Source organism: Marmota flaviventris, chromosome 5 (genome assembly GCF_047511675.1).
Source record: "Marmota flaviventris isolate mMarFla1 chromosome 5, mMarFla1.hap1, whole genome shotgun sequence".
NCBI lineage: Eukaryota > Metazoa > Chordata > Mammalia > Rodentia > Sciuridae > Marmota > Marmota flaviventris.
In genome coordinates, this window is record NC_092502.1 from 32906564 (window position 1) to 32923106 (window position 16543).

Here is a 16543-nt window from a genome sequence, read left to right on the forward strand (position 1 = left end):
TGCGCAGCGGAGGCACGCCCCGGAAAGTGGCCGGGCGAAGGTTGCCAGTCGCTGTTTTAGGGCCCTGACTTGCGTTTTCCCAGGTTTGAGCTGTCATTCCTCTTGTGGCGCTGTAGTTACCGTGCAGAATGTAACCTGTAGGTGTCTTTGTGTGTGTATGTGGTGGATATACATAGTTACCGTTCTCTTAATAAGGTTTTTTGTTTTTTTTTTTTTAAGTCCAATAAAGGGTCATGGAGAAAACTTGAGCCTTGGAGAATTATTTATTGGTTATGCGGCCTCGGGTAATTATTTAATCTGTCTGGGTTCTTAGTTGCTGCCTAATGAAACTTTTCTTCATGGGGTTTTTATTAGGGCGAAATAAGATAATACACAGGAGACGAAGGACAGTTTTGACATTTAGCATTCATTACTCTATATCTTTTTTTATTGTTTTCAAGTTATTAATTCAGTCAATGCTGGGCATCAACCACATGTTAAGCACTTAAGATACAGTATTGAGCAAAACCAGACACATTTTTGAATTTGGAAAAAAAAAAAAGACTTGCTTTCTTAGGTAGAGGTGAAAATCATACACATTTACAGAGATAATACACATTCTTAAAGCATGAAGTGAGTGGGTGGCATAAAGTAGAAACTAGTGTATACTAGTGATTGGAAAGTGTTACCATGTAGGAATGCTAGCCTACGTTGATATCAAATCATGTATTTTTTATTAGAGATGGATCAACTGTTTTTTAAGAGACTTTAGAAATTGTGTGCTTGTGAAATTTTACCAACTAATATTTTAAAGTACTGTGAGATAAAAGATATTTATGGGCTGAATTCAGTCCCTTGACTATTCATTTGCATTTCTGATGTAGACAGAGGGAAAGACATTAATCAAATAAGGAAGGGAGTAAAATTTTGTCCTTGGAAAAGAGAGCAGGGTGCTCTGAGAGCCTATAAAAGCATTTGACCTAATTAAAGAAGTGTTCCCAGATTAAGTGGCTATTGAGTTGAGTTCTGAAAGATAAGTAGATGTTATCTAAATGAAGAGGGGGGTAAGGAATGTTCTAGGCAGAAGGAATACCACAAGGAAAAGCCAGTGGTAAAGGAGAAGCATGATGATTAGAAAAGACCATAAAACCCAGGGTGGATGTAGTTGAGAGCAGGTGAAGTATCTTGTGAAATAAGCCTGCAGAAGAAGTAGACATGGGCAACAGACAGATCTTACAGACCACCTTAAAAATTTTTATTTTTATCCTAAGATCTATGAGAAACTATTGAAGAATTTAAAGTAGAGGAGTCAACATGATTAGATCTGTGTTGATACTGACTTCCAGGAGTACAGACTGTAGGACAATCTAATTTGACATCCTACAGGAGTAAAGGGACTACATGATGGGGACCTAGATTGTGGTAATGAAGGTAGAGATGGAGAGAAATGTGTTGTATTGGTATTATCTGTTAACTTGTCAATGACAATTTCAAAGTCAATGGCTTACATGTTTCTTTTAATGTTTATAAGAGTATCAAAAACAGGAATTTGATAAGTATATGTTCAATGGAAATGTTAAGCTTCATTTCAGTAATAGAATTGTATTTTGATTTATAAAATTTCAAAAATTGAAACTTTGTATATACAATTTTCATGAGTTTAGGTCATTCTAAGACATGTTTCTCTGTCTGCTATTGTACTTTTTTTTTTCACTCTTTCTGTTGTCTTATATAGAGAAGATAAACCATGCATGGAGCTATATTTTAAAAGTAATTTTACTAATGTGTTATAGAAAATAAAACTAGATGTGTCAGGGGAACTAAGGACTGACTATATTCTTTTTTAAAATTTTTTTTAGTTGTAGATGGACACAATATCTTTATTTTATTTATTAATTTGTATGTGATAATGAGGATGGAACCCAGTGCCTCATGCGTATGAGGCAAGTGCTCTACCACTGAGCCACAACCCCAGGCCTGCCCCCCGCCCCCACATCTTGAATTAAATTTATTAACCATGCTCACTTGTGTTTTCTTATAAGCAGGAAACTCAGAATGTCAGGGACTTTTTGTTTGTTTGTTTGTTACTGGGGATTGAACTCAGGGGCACTCAACCACTGAGCCACATCCCCAGCCCTATTTTGTATTTTATTTAGAGATAGGGTCACTCTGAATTGCTTAGTGCCTCACAATTGCTGAGGCTGACTTTGAATTCAAGATTCTCCTGTCTCAGCCTCCCAAGCTGCTGGGATTATAGGCAAGTGCCGCTGCTCCCGGCTGTCAGGGACTTTGTGCAGAAAGACAGTCAATAATATACTAGTTCATTTTCTGCACTTACTATAGAAGTAAATTAGTTTTTCTATCCCATCTTTTGCATTGTAAAGAAAATATTTTTAAAATTTATTTATTTTGGTACTGAGTATTAAAGCTAGAGGCATGTTACAACTGAGCAATGTCCCCAGCCCTTTTTATTTTTTATTTTGAATAGGTCTCACTAAGTTGCTTAGGGCCCCCATAAATTGCAGAGGTGTGTCTTGGAATCGCAATCCTCTTGCCTCAGCCTCCCAAGTTGCTTGGATTGCAGGTGTATACCACCAGGCTAGTTTAATATCTTAAAAAAAAATTTTAAAATAGTAAAGATGGACACAATACCTTTATTTTATTTTTATGTGGTACTGAGGATCAAACCCAGTGTTTCATACATGCTAGGCAAGCACTCTACCAACAGCCCAGCCCCATAGCTTAATATATTTTTTTGAAGTCTTTTTTTAGTTGTGGATGCACACAATGCTTTTATTTTTACATGGTGCTGAGGATTGAACCCAGTGCCTCATGAGTGCCAGGCAAATGTTCTAACACTGAGCTACAATCCCAGCCCCACTTAATATCTTTAAAAAAAAAAAAAAAAAAAAAAAAAAAAAATATATATATATATATATATATATATATATATATATAATTTATTTATTAGTTGTAGTTGGACACAATACCTTTATTTTATTTATTTATTGTTTTAATGTGGTTCTGAGGATTGAACCCAGGGCACCGCATGTGTCACTGAGCCACAACCCCAGCCCCTTAATATCTTTTTAATAAGCTTTTGCTGTATATATATATGAGATCTTTAATTGCATTTAATGAAGACTTATGAAGTCCTAACATATGCAGAACACTGAGATGGCAACACAGTCCTTTTTAAGTTATAAATTTAATAGGTTGATGGCAAAAGCAAATGTTCTTTTCATTATTTGTAAATATTGTCTCCACAGATCAATAAATCAGAGAAGCCGGAAAGCTGCGATAATGTGAAGGTTGTTGTTAGGTGCCGTCCCCTCAATGAGAGAGAAAAATCCATGTGTTACAAACAGGCTGTCAGTGTGGATGAGATGAGGGGAACTATCACTGTACATAAGACTGATTCTTCCAATGAACCTCCAAAAACATTTACTTTTGATACTGTTTTTGGACCAGAGAGTAAACAACTTGATGTTTATAACTTAACTGCAAGACCTATTATTGATTCTGTTCTTGAAGGCTACAATGGTAAGTGAATATATAGTTTATTTTTAAAAAACTTTATTAAGGCATAATTAATGTCCCATAAAGTTATCTCTTGTAATAGTACAGTTAGATGAGTTGTAGTAAATATATACAGTTGTGAAACCATCACTATAATACAGTTTTAGAGCACTTCCATCATCCACCAAAATTATTTTGTGCCATTTTGCAGTTCCACCCCCAGGCAACCATTGGTCTGCTTCTGTCGCTATAATCTTTACCTTTTCTCAAAATTTCACATAAATGAAATGTCATCTTTTTAATCTTTTTTCTTTTACTTGGCATAATGTTTTGAAGTTCACCCATGTTTTGCATATACCAGTAGTTTGTAGCCTTTTATTACTGAATTGCCTTCCAGTGTATGAATACAACAATTTTGTTTATGCATCTAGATGTTTGGCTATGATAAATAACACAGCTGTGAACATTCATTTATACATCTATGCACAAACATATTTCAAAGTTTCTCTAACATACAGTTTTCAAAATTCTCCCATGTCATAAGAATGTATCAGTATTTTATTCCTTTTTATGGCCAAATATTCTCTTATATGTTATATAGATATAACATTTTGTTAATCCATTCTTTTGGATTAACATTTGGATTGTTTGTACTTTTTAACTATTATGAATAATGTTGCTTTGAACATTCTTATGCAACTTTTGGTGTGAATATACGCTTTTAATTCTCTTGAATATATAAGGAGGAGTGGAATTACTGAGTCATGTGGCAACTCTGTTTAACATTTTGAGTAACTGTCAAACTTTTCCAGAGTGGCTGCATCATTTTATATTCCCACCAACAATGTGTGAGGTTTTCAACTGCTCCACATCCTTGTCAACAATTTTACTTGTCTTTTTGATAGTGTCATTCCAAGGGGCATAAGGTGGTATTTCATTAGGATTTGCAATAGATTTTTTTTATATTGACCTTGTATCTTGCAACCTTGCTAAAATTGCTCTTTAATTCTAGTAGATTTTTTGTTTTGCTTTTTTCTTTTTGCAGTGCTGGTGATGGAACCAGTACCTTGCATATGCTAGGCAAGTGCTCTACCACTGGGCTACACTACTAGCCACTATATTTTGTTGCTGCTTTTTTTTTAATTCTGTAGGATTTTTTTTGCATATAATATTATGTTGTCTGCAAATAAAGGTGTTTTTTTATTTCTTTCCAATCTTAATGACTTTAATTTCTTTTTGTTGCCTGATTACACTGACTGGAACTTCCACTGAATAGAAATGGTGAGAGTGGACATTTTGTTTAGTTGATGATCTTAAGGAAAATGCATTCTTCTTTGGTTTTTTGTTCTTTTTAGGTATACATGATGAGTGTTTTTTTACCTAATACATGGAGTGTAGCTTATTCTAATTAGGATCCCATTCTTGTGGTTGTACATGATGTGGAGTTTTACTGGTTATGTATTCATATAACATTTATTTTTTCACTAATAAATGTGATATTACATATAGATTTTTAAAATAAATATCCTTTATCAGATTGAGGTAGGTCTCCCTTGTTCTTAGTTTGCTGATTTTTTTTTTTTTTTTAAGGAAAGTATATTGAATTTTTTCAAATGTGGAAACTTTAAAAAAGTTTTCCAGTACTGGGTATTGAACTCAGGAATGCTCTACCACTGAGCTAATAACCCCAGCCCTTTTTATATTTTTAAATATTTATTTAAATACTGGGGATTGAGCCCAGGGGCACTTTACCACGGAGCCTCATCCTCTGCCTCTGCCCTCCACCCTCTTTTTTGAAACAGGTCTAAGTTTCCAAGACTGGTCTTGAATTTAGCAGTCCTCCTGTCTTAGCTTCTTGAACAGCTGGGATTACAAGTGTGCACCACTATATCCTACTTTGTGCAACTAATGAAATAATCTTTTTTTCTGTGTGTTGATGTGGTCAATTACATTACTAGTTTTTCAGTGTGAAACCAGCTTTGCCACTTGGTCAGGAAGTAATACCCTTTTCAAATATTGTTAGATTTTGTTTGCCAAAATTTTGTTTAAAATGTTTGTATATGTGTTCATGAGGCATATAAGAATGTTGTTTTCTTGTAATGTCTTTATCTGGTTTAAATATCAGAACAATTCTAGTTTTATAGAATGAGGTAGGAAGTATTCCCTTCTTTTCAAATTTTATAAGAATTTGTCTAGAATTAGCATTATTTCTACTTTAAATATTTGATAGAATCCATCAGTGAAGCCATCTGGTCTTGGAGTTTTCTTGTGGGAAGATTTGTAAGTTTTGCCACAGATCAAGTTTCTGTAATAGATATAGGGCTTTTCTGGTTGTGCATTTTTTTATTGAGTTTTAGTGGTTTGTCTTTCATGGAATTCGTCCGTTTCATTGAAGTTAATTTATTGGCAAAAAATTGTTCATATTATTCTTTTATTATTCTTAGTATGTTAAAATATAGTGATACAACCTTTCTTATTCATGATATTGGTATATTTGTAATTTGTATCTCCTCTCTCTTTTTTTTACCGATTACACTGATAAGAGCTATATCAATTTGATTATCTTCTGAGAGAACCAGCTTTTGGTTTAATTTTTTCTATTTTCTTTCTTTCTTTTTGGTTGGCAGGGGTGGCGAGTGATACTGGTAATTGAACCACCCAATGTCTCCTCCAGTCCTCTTTCAAAAATTTTGAGATAGATCTTGTCAAATTGCCCAGGCTGTCTTTGAACTTGTGATACTTTTGCATTAGCCTCTGAAGTTGCTGGGATTATCCATGTACTCCATGGTATCTGGCTTGTTTTTATTTCATTGATTTCTGTTCTGATCTTTATTGTTTCTTTTCTCCTACTTACTTTAGGTTTAATTTGCTCTTTATTTTCTACTGTTTTTAAGGTGGAAGCTGAGATAATTGAGAACTTTCTTCCTTTCTAATATAGGAGTTCAATGGCATAAATTGTTCCCCAAGTTCTGTTTTAGTGGCATCTCACAGATTTTGTCATACTGTGTGTTTTAGTTAGCTATTCTATCACTGTGACCAAAACACCTGACATGAATAACTTAGAGGAGGAAAAGTTTATTTGAGGCTTGGGTGTCAGAGATCTCAGTCCATTCTGGGCTCAAGTGAGGCAGCATGCCTTGACAGAAGGGCTCAGTAAGCAAAGCTGCTCAGCTTATGGTGGGTCAGGAAACTGAGAGGGGCTCCAGGGAAGATGCACCCTTTCAGAACATACCCCAGTGGCTCATCTTCTCCAATCACACCCCACCTGCCTATAGTTACTACCCAATGAGTCCATTCAAACTACAATGAACAGGTCCAGTCATTTCACAATCCAGTCATTTCACCTCTGAATATTCATGCATTAACAGGAGCATATCCAAACTATAACTGTTTTCATTTTCATTCTGTTCAAAATACTTTTTTACTTCACCCCTGGATTTCCTTTTTTAATCTCTGACTTATTTAGAAATATGTTGCTTAGTTTTTATATTTTTTGAAATTTTTCAGAAAATTTTTTGTTGGTTCTAGTTTAATTTTATTTTAGTCAGAGAACATACTTTGTTTGACTTGAATCTTTTTAAATTTATTGAGACTTGTTTTATGTACTAGAATGTAATTTATTATTAGATCTTTGTGTGTACTTGAAAATGCATGTACATTTTTCTGTTCTTGGATAGAGAATTCTGTAAATGTCTATTTGGTCAATTTGATAGTGCTATTCAAATCATCTGTGTACTTACTTATCTTCAATCTACTTGGTCTGTCAATTATTGACAGAGGAGTATTGAAGTTTCTGAACATATTTTCAGATTAGCCTTTTTCTATCAGTTTTTGTTTCATGTGTTTTTGGTCTGTCATTTATTGACAGAGGAGTATTGAAGTTTCTGAACATATTTTCAGATTAGCCTTTTTCTATCAGTTTTTGTTTCATGTGTTTTGAAATTCCGTGTGTACATGCATAGATGCTTAGGATTTTTAGGTTATCTTGATGAAAAAACCTCTTTATGAAATTACCTCTTCTTCTCTGGTAATATTCTTTGCTCTGGAACCTGCTTTGTCTGATATTAATATAGATACTTCAGCTTTTTTTTGATTAGTGTTAACATGCATGACTCTTTTCCATTCTTTTAATCTTTATGTGTTTTTATATTGGAAGTCCATTTCTATTAGGTAAGTGCAGTGGAGACCCTCATGATCACCCTAGATTCAGTGATTGTTCAGAGGACTCACAAGACGATCATATAGTTGTACTTATAAAAAGAAAAAAAGATTAGAAAAGGTAAAATGTGCTTGGAGCAAAATTTCCAGGAAACTAGATGCAAATTTTTAAGAGTTCTTTCCTATTGGTCACCCAGGATATACAATGTGCTTAATTTTTTTGGCTTTCAGTATGAAAATACATATAAAGTATTGTCTATCTGAGGAAGCTCATTAGAGACTCAGTGCCCATTGCTTTTACTGGGCACTGGTCACATAGGAACCGTGAGCCCAGAACATGCCAGCATCCCAGACTCTTAGCAGGAAAGCTGAGATAGGGTCTTAGTGAGACCCTATCTCAAAAAATAAATATATAAATGACATTGTTTTGTATAAACTATTTAGGCAAGATGAGGCACTCTTTTCAGCTAGGGAATGATGGAAACCCCCTAACTTCAAATTCCCAAGGGCCAGTCTTGCAAGCAGGGCTTTCAAACAGCAGCAGCCTCAGGTTGGCTTTGTTTTTTTCTGCACAACAGCATATAGTTAGTCTTGCTTTTTAAATTCAGTTTTGCTGTCTTTGTTTGTGTGTGTGTGTGTGTGTGTGTGTGTGTGTGGTGCTGGAGATCAAACCCAAGGCCTCACGCATGCTAGGCAGATACTCTGCCACTGAGGTACACTCCAGATCTATCATCTCTTTTTTGTGTTTGTTTTGTTTTATTATATTTTTTGATTTTTATTTGGGGTATTGTGTTTTTTAAGAGTATTTACATTTAGTGGGATTATGTGTTTGGGCTGCAACCTATCATCTTGCTATTTCTTTTTGTCTCATTTGTTGTTTGTTCTTCTTTTTTTTTTTATTAAGTATTCTTATCATTTTGTTTTATTTTTGTTGGTTTATAGGAATACACAATTGTTTTAATCTGTGGTTGTGTTAAGATTTATGATATAAATTTTTAATATATTATGGTATACCTTCAAATGATATTATACCACAATGTATAAGAAATTTTTAACAGTAGATTTTATTTCTTTCCTCTCAAATTTTGTGTTGTTATTTTCACATATTTTACTTCTACATATCGTAAATTCCATAACATATTGTTATTTTTGTTTAAACCATTAGTTATCCTTTAAAGGTACTTAAATAATAAGAAAAAATTTTATTTTTTATTTTATTTTTATTTTTTTATGTGGTGCTGAGGATCGAACCCGGTTCCCGCCCGTGCTAGGTGAGCGCTCTACCACTGAGCCACAATCCCAGCCCAAGAAAAAATTTTATATAGTATCATTTTTGGTACTCATTGCTTTATGCAGATTTATATTTCCATCTAATACTGTTTTCCTTCTGCTTGAAAAACTTTAACATTTGTAATAGTGTAGATTTACTGCGTATGAATTCTTTCAGCTCCTATAGTCAAAAAAAAGCATTTATTTCACTTTTTTTTTTTTGTGTGTGTGTGTGTGTGTGTGTGTCTATGTTGTACAGGCATTGAACACTGGGGATTCTACACTGAACTACTTCTCAACCCTTTTTATTTTATTTTGACACAGACTCTCACTAAGTTGCTGAGGGCCTTGCTAATTGCCCAGGCTGATCTTGAACTTGCAATTCTCCTACTTTACTCTCTTGAATCAAGGTCAGCAACTTAGTGAGACCCTATCTCAAAAAATAAATATATAAATGACTGGGAATGTAACTCAGTGGTAAAGCACCCCAGTGTTAAATCCCCAGTGCCCAAAAGAAAAAAATATGTTCACTATACAATCTAGGTTGACGGTTTCTTTTTTTAGTGCTTTAAAGAATTGTGCTCTTGTCCTCTCACTTGCATTGTTTCTGATCCAAAAGCTGCTTTCATTCTCATTTTTGTTCTTCTGTACATAGCATGTCCTTCTTCCTCTATTTTTTTTTAATATGGACACAATGTCTTTACTTTATTTTTATTTATTTTTTAATGTGGTGCTGAGGATCAAACCTCGTGCCTCACAAGTATGAGGCAAGCGCTCTGCCACTGAGCTATAACCCCAGCCCCTCTTCCTCTATTTTTTAAAACTGTTTTTATTAGTGCATTATAGTTATATGTAAATAGTAGGTCTCTGGTTGTTTTAAAGTTTTTGTTCTTTGTTGTTGGTTATGTGGTATTTGATTATGGTATGCTTTGGTATGTTTTTCTTTGTGTTCTTGTGTGTGTGGTTTGTTAAATAGCATTTTGAATTTGTAGTTTGTAGTTTTCATCAAATTTGGACAAATTTCAACCATTATTTCTTGACATTTTTTCTTTCCTTGCCTCCAACCTTTTGGGGGAATTCCAAAGACATGTAGGAAGGCTAAAAATTAGGCTGTTTGGGGTTGGGGTTGTGGCTCAGTGGTGGAGTGCTTGCCTAGCATGTGCAAGGCACTGGGTTTGATTTTTAGCACCATAAGTAAATAAATAAATAAATAAAGGAAGGTCAATTGACAACTAAAAAAATATTTTTAAAAAGTAGGCTGTTAAGGGGGACAAATGAATGTCAGTAGAGGGGGCAGAGAGAGAAGAGGGGAGGGGAGGGGAGGGGGGATAGTAGAGGATAGGAAAGGCAGCAGAACACAACAGACACTAGTATGGCAATATGTAAATCAATGGATGTGTAACTGATGTAATTCTGCAATCTGTATATGGGGTAAAAATGGGAGCTCATAACCCACTTGAATCAAAGTGTGAAATATGATATATCAAGAACTATGTAATGTTTTGAACAGCCAACAATAAAAAATTAAAAAAAAAATAAAATAAATAAAATAAATTAAAACCAAAAAAAAAAAAAAAGTAGGCTGTTAGAAATTATAGCACAGCTCACTAATATTCTCTTCTGTTTTTTTTTTTTTTCTGTTTTCTCTCTGGGTTGTTTCTGTTAGTGTGTTTCCTAGTTTACCAGTCTTTTCTTCTATAGTACCTAATGTGCTATTAATACTGTTTATTTTATTTTTCATTTCACACATTGTAGGTTTCATCTCTCGAAGTTTCATTTGGACTTTATGTTTTCCATCCATGTTTCTACTTGGCCTGTTAACCTATGAAATACAATTTTTATAACTATTTGAATGTACTTGTCTGCTAATTCTCACATCTGTATCATTTATGCGTTAGTTTTTTTAAAAAATTTCTTTTAGTTGTAGATGGACACAATACCTTTATTTTGTTTATTTTTATGTGTGCTGAGGATAGAACCCAATGTTTCACAAGTGCGAGGCAAACACTCTACCTCTGAGCCACAACCCCAACCCTATGCATTAGTTTTGATTGATGGATTCATTTCTTCATTATGGCTAATATAGTTTTGCTTTTTTGCAAAGTTGGCAATTTCTGGTTGGATGCAAGACATTCTGAATTTACCTTGGGTCTTGGATTTTTTTTATTCCTATAAATATTTATGAGTTTTGCAGTGACTTGAAAACAATTTGATTCATTCAGATCACTCTTTTAATACTTGTTAGTAAGTATCAGAGCAGTGTTTAATCTGAGGTTAAAACCTGTTCCCCACTGAGGCAAAGACCCTTTTGCATACTTGTACCTAATGTCCTGTCATGGGCTTTTCCAGTCTGCCTGTGGAAATAGATACTATTCCTGGCCTGTGTGAATGCTGAGTATTCTTTTTTACAATCTGTCTAGCTGATCCTCCCATCCCCCCTATTTAGATAGTTTCCTCATATAAGCCTATCAGTTTCAGCAGAATACTTGCGGAGGACCCTGGGCAGATGCACAGAGCTCGCTCTATTCAGTTCTCTCTTCTCTGGTACTGTGTCCTCCAAACTCTTGCCTCTTCTGACTTATTTTGTAGCTTCTCAGCACCTTCTTCTTAGCTCAGGGTATCTTCTGGTCTGCGAGTTCTCCCTCCTGCTCCATGGCTTGGATTTTCTCTTAAGGCAGTAAGATGGGAAATCAAGAGACCCACCTCATTTGTGTCTCATTTTTTAGAAATCACAGTCCTTTGTTTATGAATGTTCATTGTTTTTGAAACTGTGGTTTGGGGGCTGTGTTTGTAGCTCAGTGATAGAATGCTTGCTTAGCATGTGAGAGGCACTGGGTTCGATTCTCAGCACCACATAAAAAAATAATAAAAATAAGAATAAAGGTATTGTGTAAAAAAATTAAACTGTGATTTTGTGTACTTTTGTATACTTTTAGTTTTAGCCAAGAAGGTAGGTTAATTTAGTCCTTGTTTATCTTGGTTGGAAACTGAAATATCACTAGTTTAATTTTGAAATAACAGAATTATGTGTTTTAAAAATAAATATATAGAGAGAATAGTATTCGACTATCAAGAGTTTATACCTACTTTTCAATGTCTGACTGAAAATTGTCATTAACAAGAGAAAACATAAAAAAAGGACCAAAATAATATGTAATGCAGTGTACTCTCCATTATTGAAATATGATTTAGCTATAACTTCTTGGATTCTCAATGACAAGTACATAATCTTTTTACCATTTTAAAATAATTTTGTCCAGGGACAGTGGCATGCTTCTGTAATCACAGCCACTGTGGAGGGTGGGACGTGAGGGTTTCTTGAGCCTAGGAATTTGAGACCAGCTTGGACAACATAATGAGTCCCAAAATAAATAAATAAATAAAACAATTTAAAGAAATTAATAAATGTTATTTTAAGTGTTTTTAAGTTCATAGCAAAATTCCCAGCAGAAAGTAGAGAGTTTCCATATAACTCTCATCCCCATACATTCACAGTCTCCTTCTGAATCGATTATCCCCTTCCAGGTTGGCATATGTGTTAAAATGATGAGCCTGTGTCAATACATCATTATATCCAAACTCCATAGCTCATATTAGGGTTCCCTCTTGCTGTTGTATATTCTATGGTTTAGATAAATTAATGCTAATATCTACCTACTCTTGTTTTATGCATAGTAGTTTCATCACCCTAAAAATTCTCTGTGCTCTCTGCCTGTTCATCCCACCCTCCCTTTTAACCTTGGCAGCCACTGATTGTTTTACTGCCTCTATACTTTTGTATTTTTCAGAATGCGATAAAATTGTAATCATATAGTATATAGTCATTTCTTTTATTTAGTAATATGCTTTTAAGTTTCCATACTCTCTTTTATAGTTTGATAATAACTCATTTTTTTAGTGATAAATAATAATTCATTGTCTGGATGGTATTATATCCTTATGCCTACTGAAGATATGTTGGTTTCTTCCACGTTTTAGCAATTATGAATAAAGCTGCCACGAACATTAATGTTCATGTTTTTATGTGGATCTTTTACCATTTTTAATATATGACGGTAATGAGAAGACTGAGTAAAAACCTCAATCCAGTTTTAGTTTTTTTGTATTTTTTTTTTGCGGTGCTACAGATTGAACCTAGGAGTGTTCTACCAATCATCTACCCTTTTCATTTTTTATTTTGAGATAGGGTTTTGCTAAGTTGCCTAGGCTGCCCTGAACTCACAATCCTGCTTTAGCCTCCTGAGTAGCTAGCTGGGTTTATTGGTACATGTGCCACCATACCTGGCTTTTCCTCTTTTCTTTCTTTGAGACAAGGTCTTACTAATGTTGCCTAGGCTGACTTTGAACTTGTGATCCTCCTACCTCAGCCTCCTGAGCACAGTTTTCGATATTAACAAGTAAAGTTTTAAGAGATGCATGTTGAAGAAAACTATATGCCATTAGAATTGTTTAAGTTTGACATTTTAAAACCAGAAATTCTGACTCTCTAAAATTGAGATGAGATTCTCTTATTATAGGAAATCCATGGTCTTCTTTTCTCAGGTGTAAAAAGTATAGATTAATAGTTTTTTTTTTAATTAGTAAATTTTAAGTATTTAATGCAGTCACAGAAATTGAAATAGGAACTAATTTTGAGTTAAAAAAATTTTTGGCCATTGCATACTGTTGAAAAAATATGGGCTCTGTAGCCAGATGGACTATGTTCACACCTTGTCTCTGCATTTATAACATTGACCAAATTACTAAACTTAAGCCTCTATTTCCCTAAATAAATCATGGAAATACAAATAGTGTCTATCCCTTAGGATTGGGGTGAAAAAAAGAAATATAATTGCATGTAAAGTGCATGGCCTAGTACATAGGAAATGATCAGTAAATAGTAGCTATATCATGATAGAGCTTATTATTTAGTAATTCATTGTGTCTCTATAAGTTACAATATTTTCAGATCCTTTGAATGTAATAAGTTACATTCCTAATGGCAGAATTTGAAATAGCCAGTTTGAAAAAACTGAGACTTTATATTCCAATGTGTAAAAAATTATTTCTGGTGTGATTGATTTATTTTTTAAAATGTCTGAAAATGATGGTGTCCTTTGAGGTTAACTGAATAGAGTATTCATAGTTAAGGAACTTTTTTTCATTTATGCTGTACATCCTAGGCTATCTTCTCATGCCATATCATCTCCTGACACTAACTCTCTAACTGGTTTCTCTATGTCTACCGTTGCTTTATTCCAACTGTCCACAATATAACCATAGAAAAATCATTCTATGGCTTCACTCTGCTTCAGGATAAGGCCTAAAAACTTTAATACAGTTTTCATGACCCTGTGTGATTAGGACATTGCTAGTTTAGTTTCTCTTGCTCTCTATGTATCTACCTTACATTTTACATGTTTCTTTCTTTCTGATCTCATTTCAGTGTCTGAAAACCTCCATTCTCTTTCTTCCCTTTTGCCTCTTCTACTCTATTCCCATCTCATTTGTGTTTCAGATCTTATCTTAAACCATACCTCTTCTGGAAAGCCTTTTCTGACCGCTACTCCTAGCCATTCCCTGGTCTGGTTTATATCCTACTCTCATCTGGAACAGTTTTCTCAGTACTCATCAGGCTAAAAATTGTTTTGCCAGTATCTTTTTCCTAAGATTATAAGCACTTTAAGATTAAGGATTTTATTAGTCTTGTTTGTGACTCTGGCCCTGGTGCCTAGCACAATGCCACACTCAGGTGTGTTGTAAATATTTGTGGGATGAAAAAGTTTAAGTATTTAGAAGGTTTTAAGTTGTGTCTCTAGTTAATCTGTAAGAATTGCATTGTCACTTTTTTAGTTAACACCCCATATTTCTTATAAATGTTACTTTAAAACAATTTTAAAAAAATGAATTTATTCAGGATTAATAAGGGAAAAAAACCCCACCATTTACTGGTACTTTCTACCAGGCACAGTGTTGGTTATTTGTGTTTTTAAAAATATTTTTATTAGTTATTGATGGACTTTAATTGATTTATATGTGGTGCTGAGAATCGAACCCAGTGCCTCACACATGCTAGGCAAGTGCTCTACCACTGAGCTACAACCCCAGCCCTGGTTATTTGAATTGAATTGTTTCATTTGATTCTTAACTATCAATATAGAATATTCTCAACCCTGTTTTACCATCAGGGAGACAATCTCTGGGTAGATAAATTGTCCAAAGTCAAGTAGCTAAAAATGGGCAGATATGGATTCAGATTGAAGTCTTTTTGCTCCAGATCCTGTGTTCTTCTGCTGCCTTCTACAATTTAATGTCTACAATAAATAATACATATTAAAAGAAATTTCTTATAATTAAGAATAAGATTCTTGCATTTGGGGTTTAAGATTTTTTTATTAATTAGTAATATCTTATTGATTAGTGCTTTAGCAGTGTTTTATTTATGTGGCACGGAGTTCATATTGTACATGTTGATAATAAAGATGGAATCTGTACTAGAGCAAATTTTGAATTCATGGAAGAAATTACATCACAATATCAAAGGAATTAAGAGTTCCTTTTAATTAATTTTAAGAGTTATTGTTCTGTCGCATCAGGTTGTAAAAAGTGGCTGATTATCTTGATCATTTTCAGGAACTATTTTTGCATATGGACAAACTGGAACAGGCAAAACTTTTACCATGGAAGGTGTTCGAGCTGTTCCTGAACTTAGAGGAATCATTCCCAATTCATTTGCTCACATATTTGGTCATATTGCAAAAGCAGAGGGTGATACAAGGTAAAAGGGAATTCTTTTATTTTCTATTAATAAGAAATACAAACACAAGAAAGTTTTACAGTTATAAACTCATTTTAAAATGGGTCCCATAAACATTTCACTGCTTTTTATGTGCTTAAAATATTTTATTTATAGATTTTTGGTTCGAGTGTCATATTTGGAAATATATAATGAAGAAGTTCGTGACCTTTTGGGCAAGGATCAGACACAGAGATTAGAGGTAAGGGTAACTGAAATTGGAATACTTTCCAAAGCAATAGAATATTTACTAAGTTAAGAATCTTTTTGTATAAAAAATACTTTTAATGTTTTAAATAACCTTGTACATTTATTTCTTATTAAATTTAGACAAAGGAGATGGGGAGTTACTGAAGCAAGACTTGTGAGTCAAGTAGTAAATGATGTCAGTTTGTTAGATACTGTCAAATTTTTAACCCTATAAAATATGAGACAAATAACAAGGAAAGAATAGCCTTTAAATATTAATATTAAAATTTTTTGTTGAAATTGCATTTTCAGTAAAATAGAGGTGAATAACATATGCAGAATAACAGTAGAATGGGGTAGAATTACAATAGCCACCATTGTAGGATGGTGAAGAATATATGCAGCATTGCAGCAGCCACCATTACTGAGCCTTTCCAATTGTGTAGACATTTGATGTAGTCAATGGCAGTTGGTAGTAGTGATATTTCATTTCATTTAATCTTCCCAGCAGTTTACTTTTCCTGATGTGGTAACTGAAATTTACAGGGGTTTCATCCATTGCTCAAGGTCATGTAGCAAGTGAATTGTAATATCATTTAGGATTAAGAGGATGGTTTCTGGGGTCCTACTATCTTAGCTTGAATTCTAGCTCTG

General features: G+C 33.9%; 1 protein-coding gene across 2 annotated transcripts in view; it reads left to right on the forward strand.

Annotated features, from left to right (window-relative positions):
* The window catches only part of Kif3a (kinesin family member 3A), a 44483-nt gene that overhangs the window by 451 nt on the left and 27489 nt on the right, over nucleotides 1–16543 (forward strand). For both annotated transcript variants that reach the window (XM_071612103.1, XM_071612102.1), the window contains exons 2-4: nucleotides 3249–3522; nucleotides 15538–15682; nucleotides 15818–15902. In XM_071612103.1, coding sequence (XP_071468204.1) covers nucleotides 3249–3522; nucleotides 15538–15682; nucleotides 15818–15902 — 504 coding nt within the window. The remainder of the gene's footprint in view (nucleotides 1–3248; nucleotides 3523–15537; nucleotides 15683–15817; nucleotides 15903–16543) is intronic.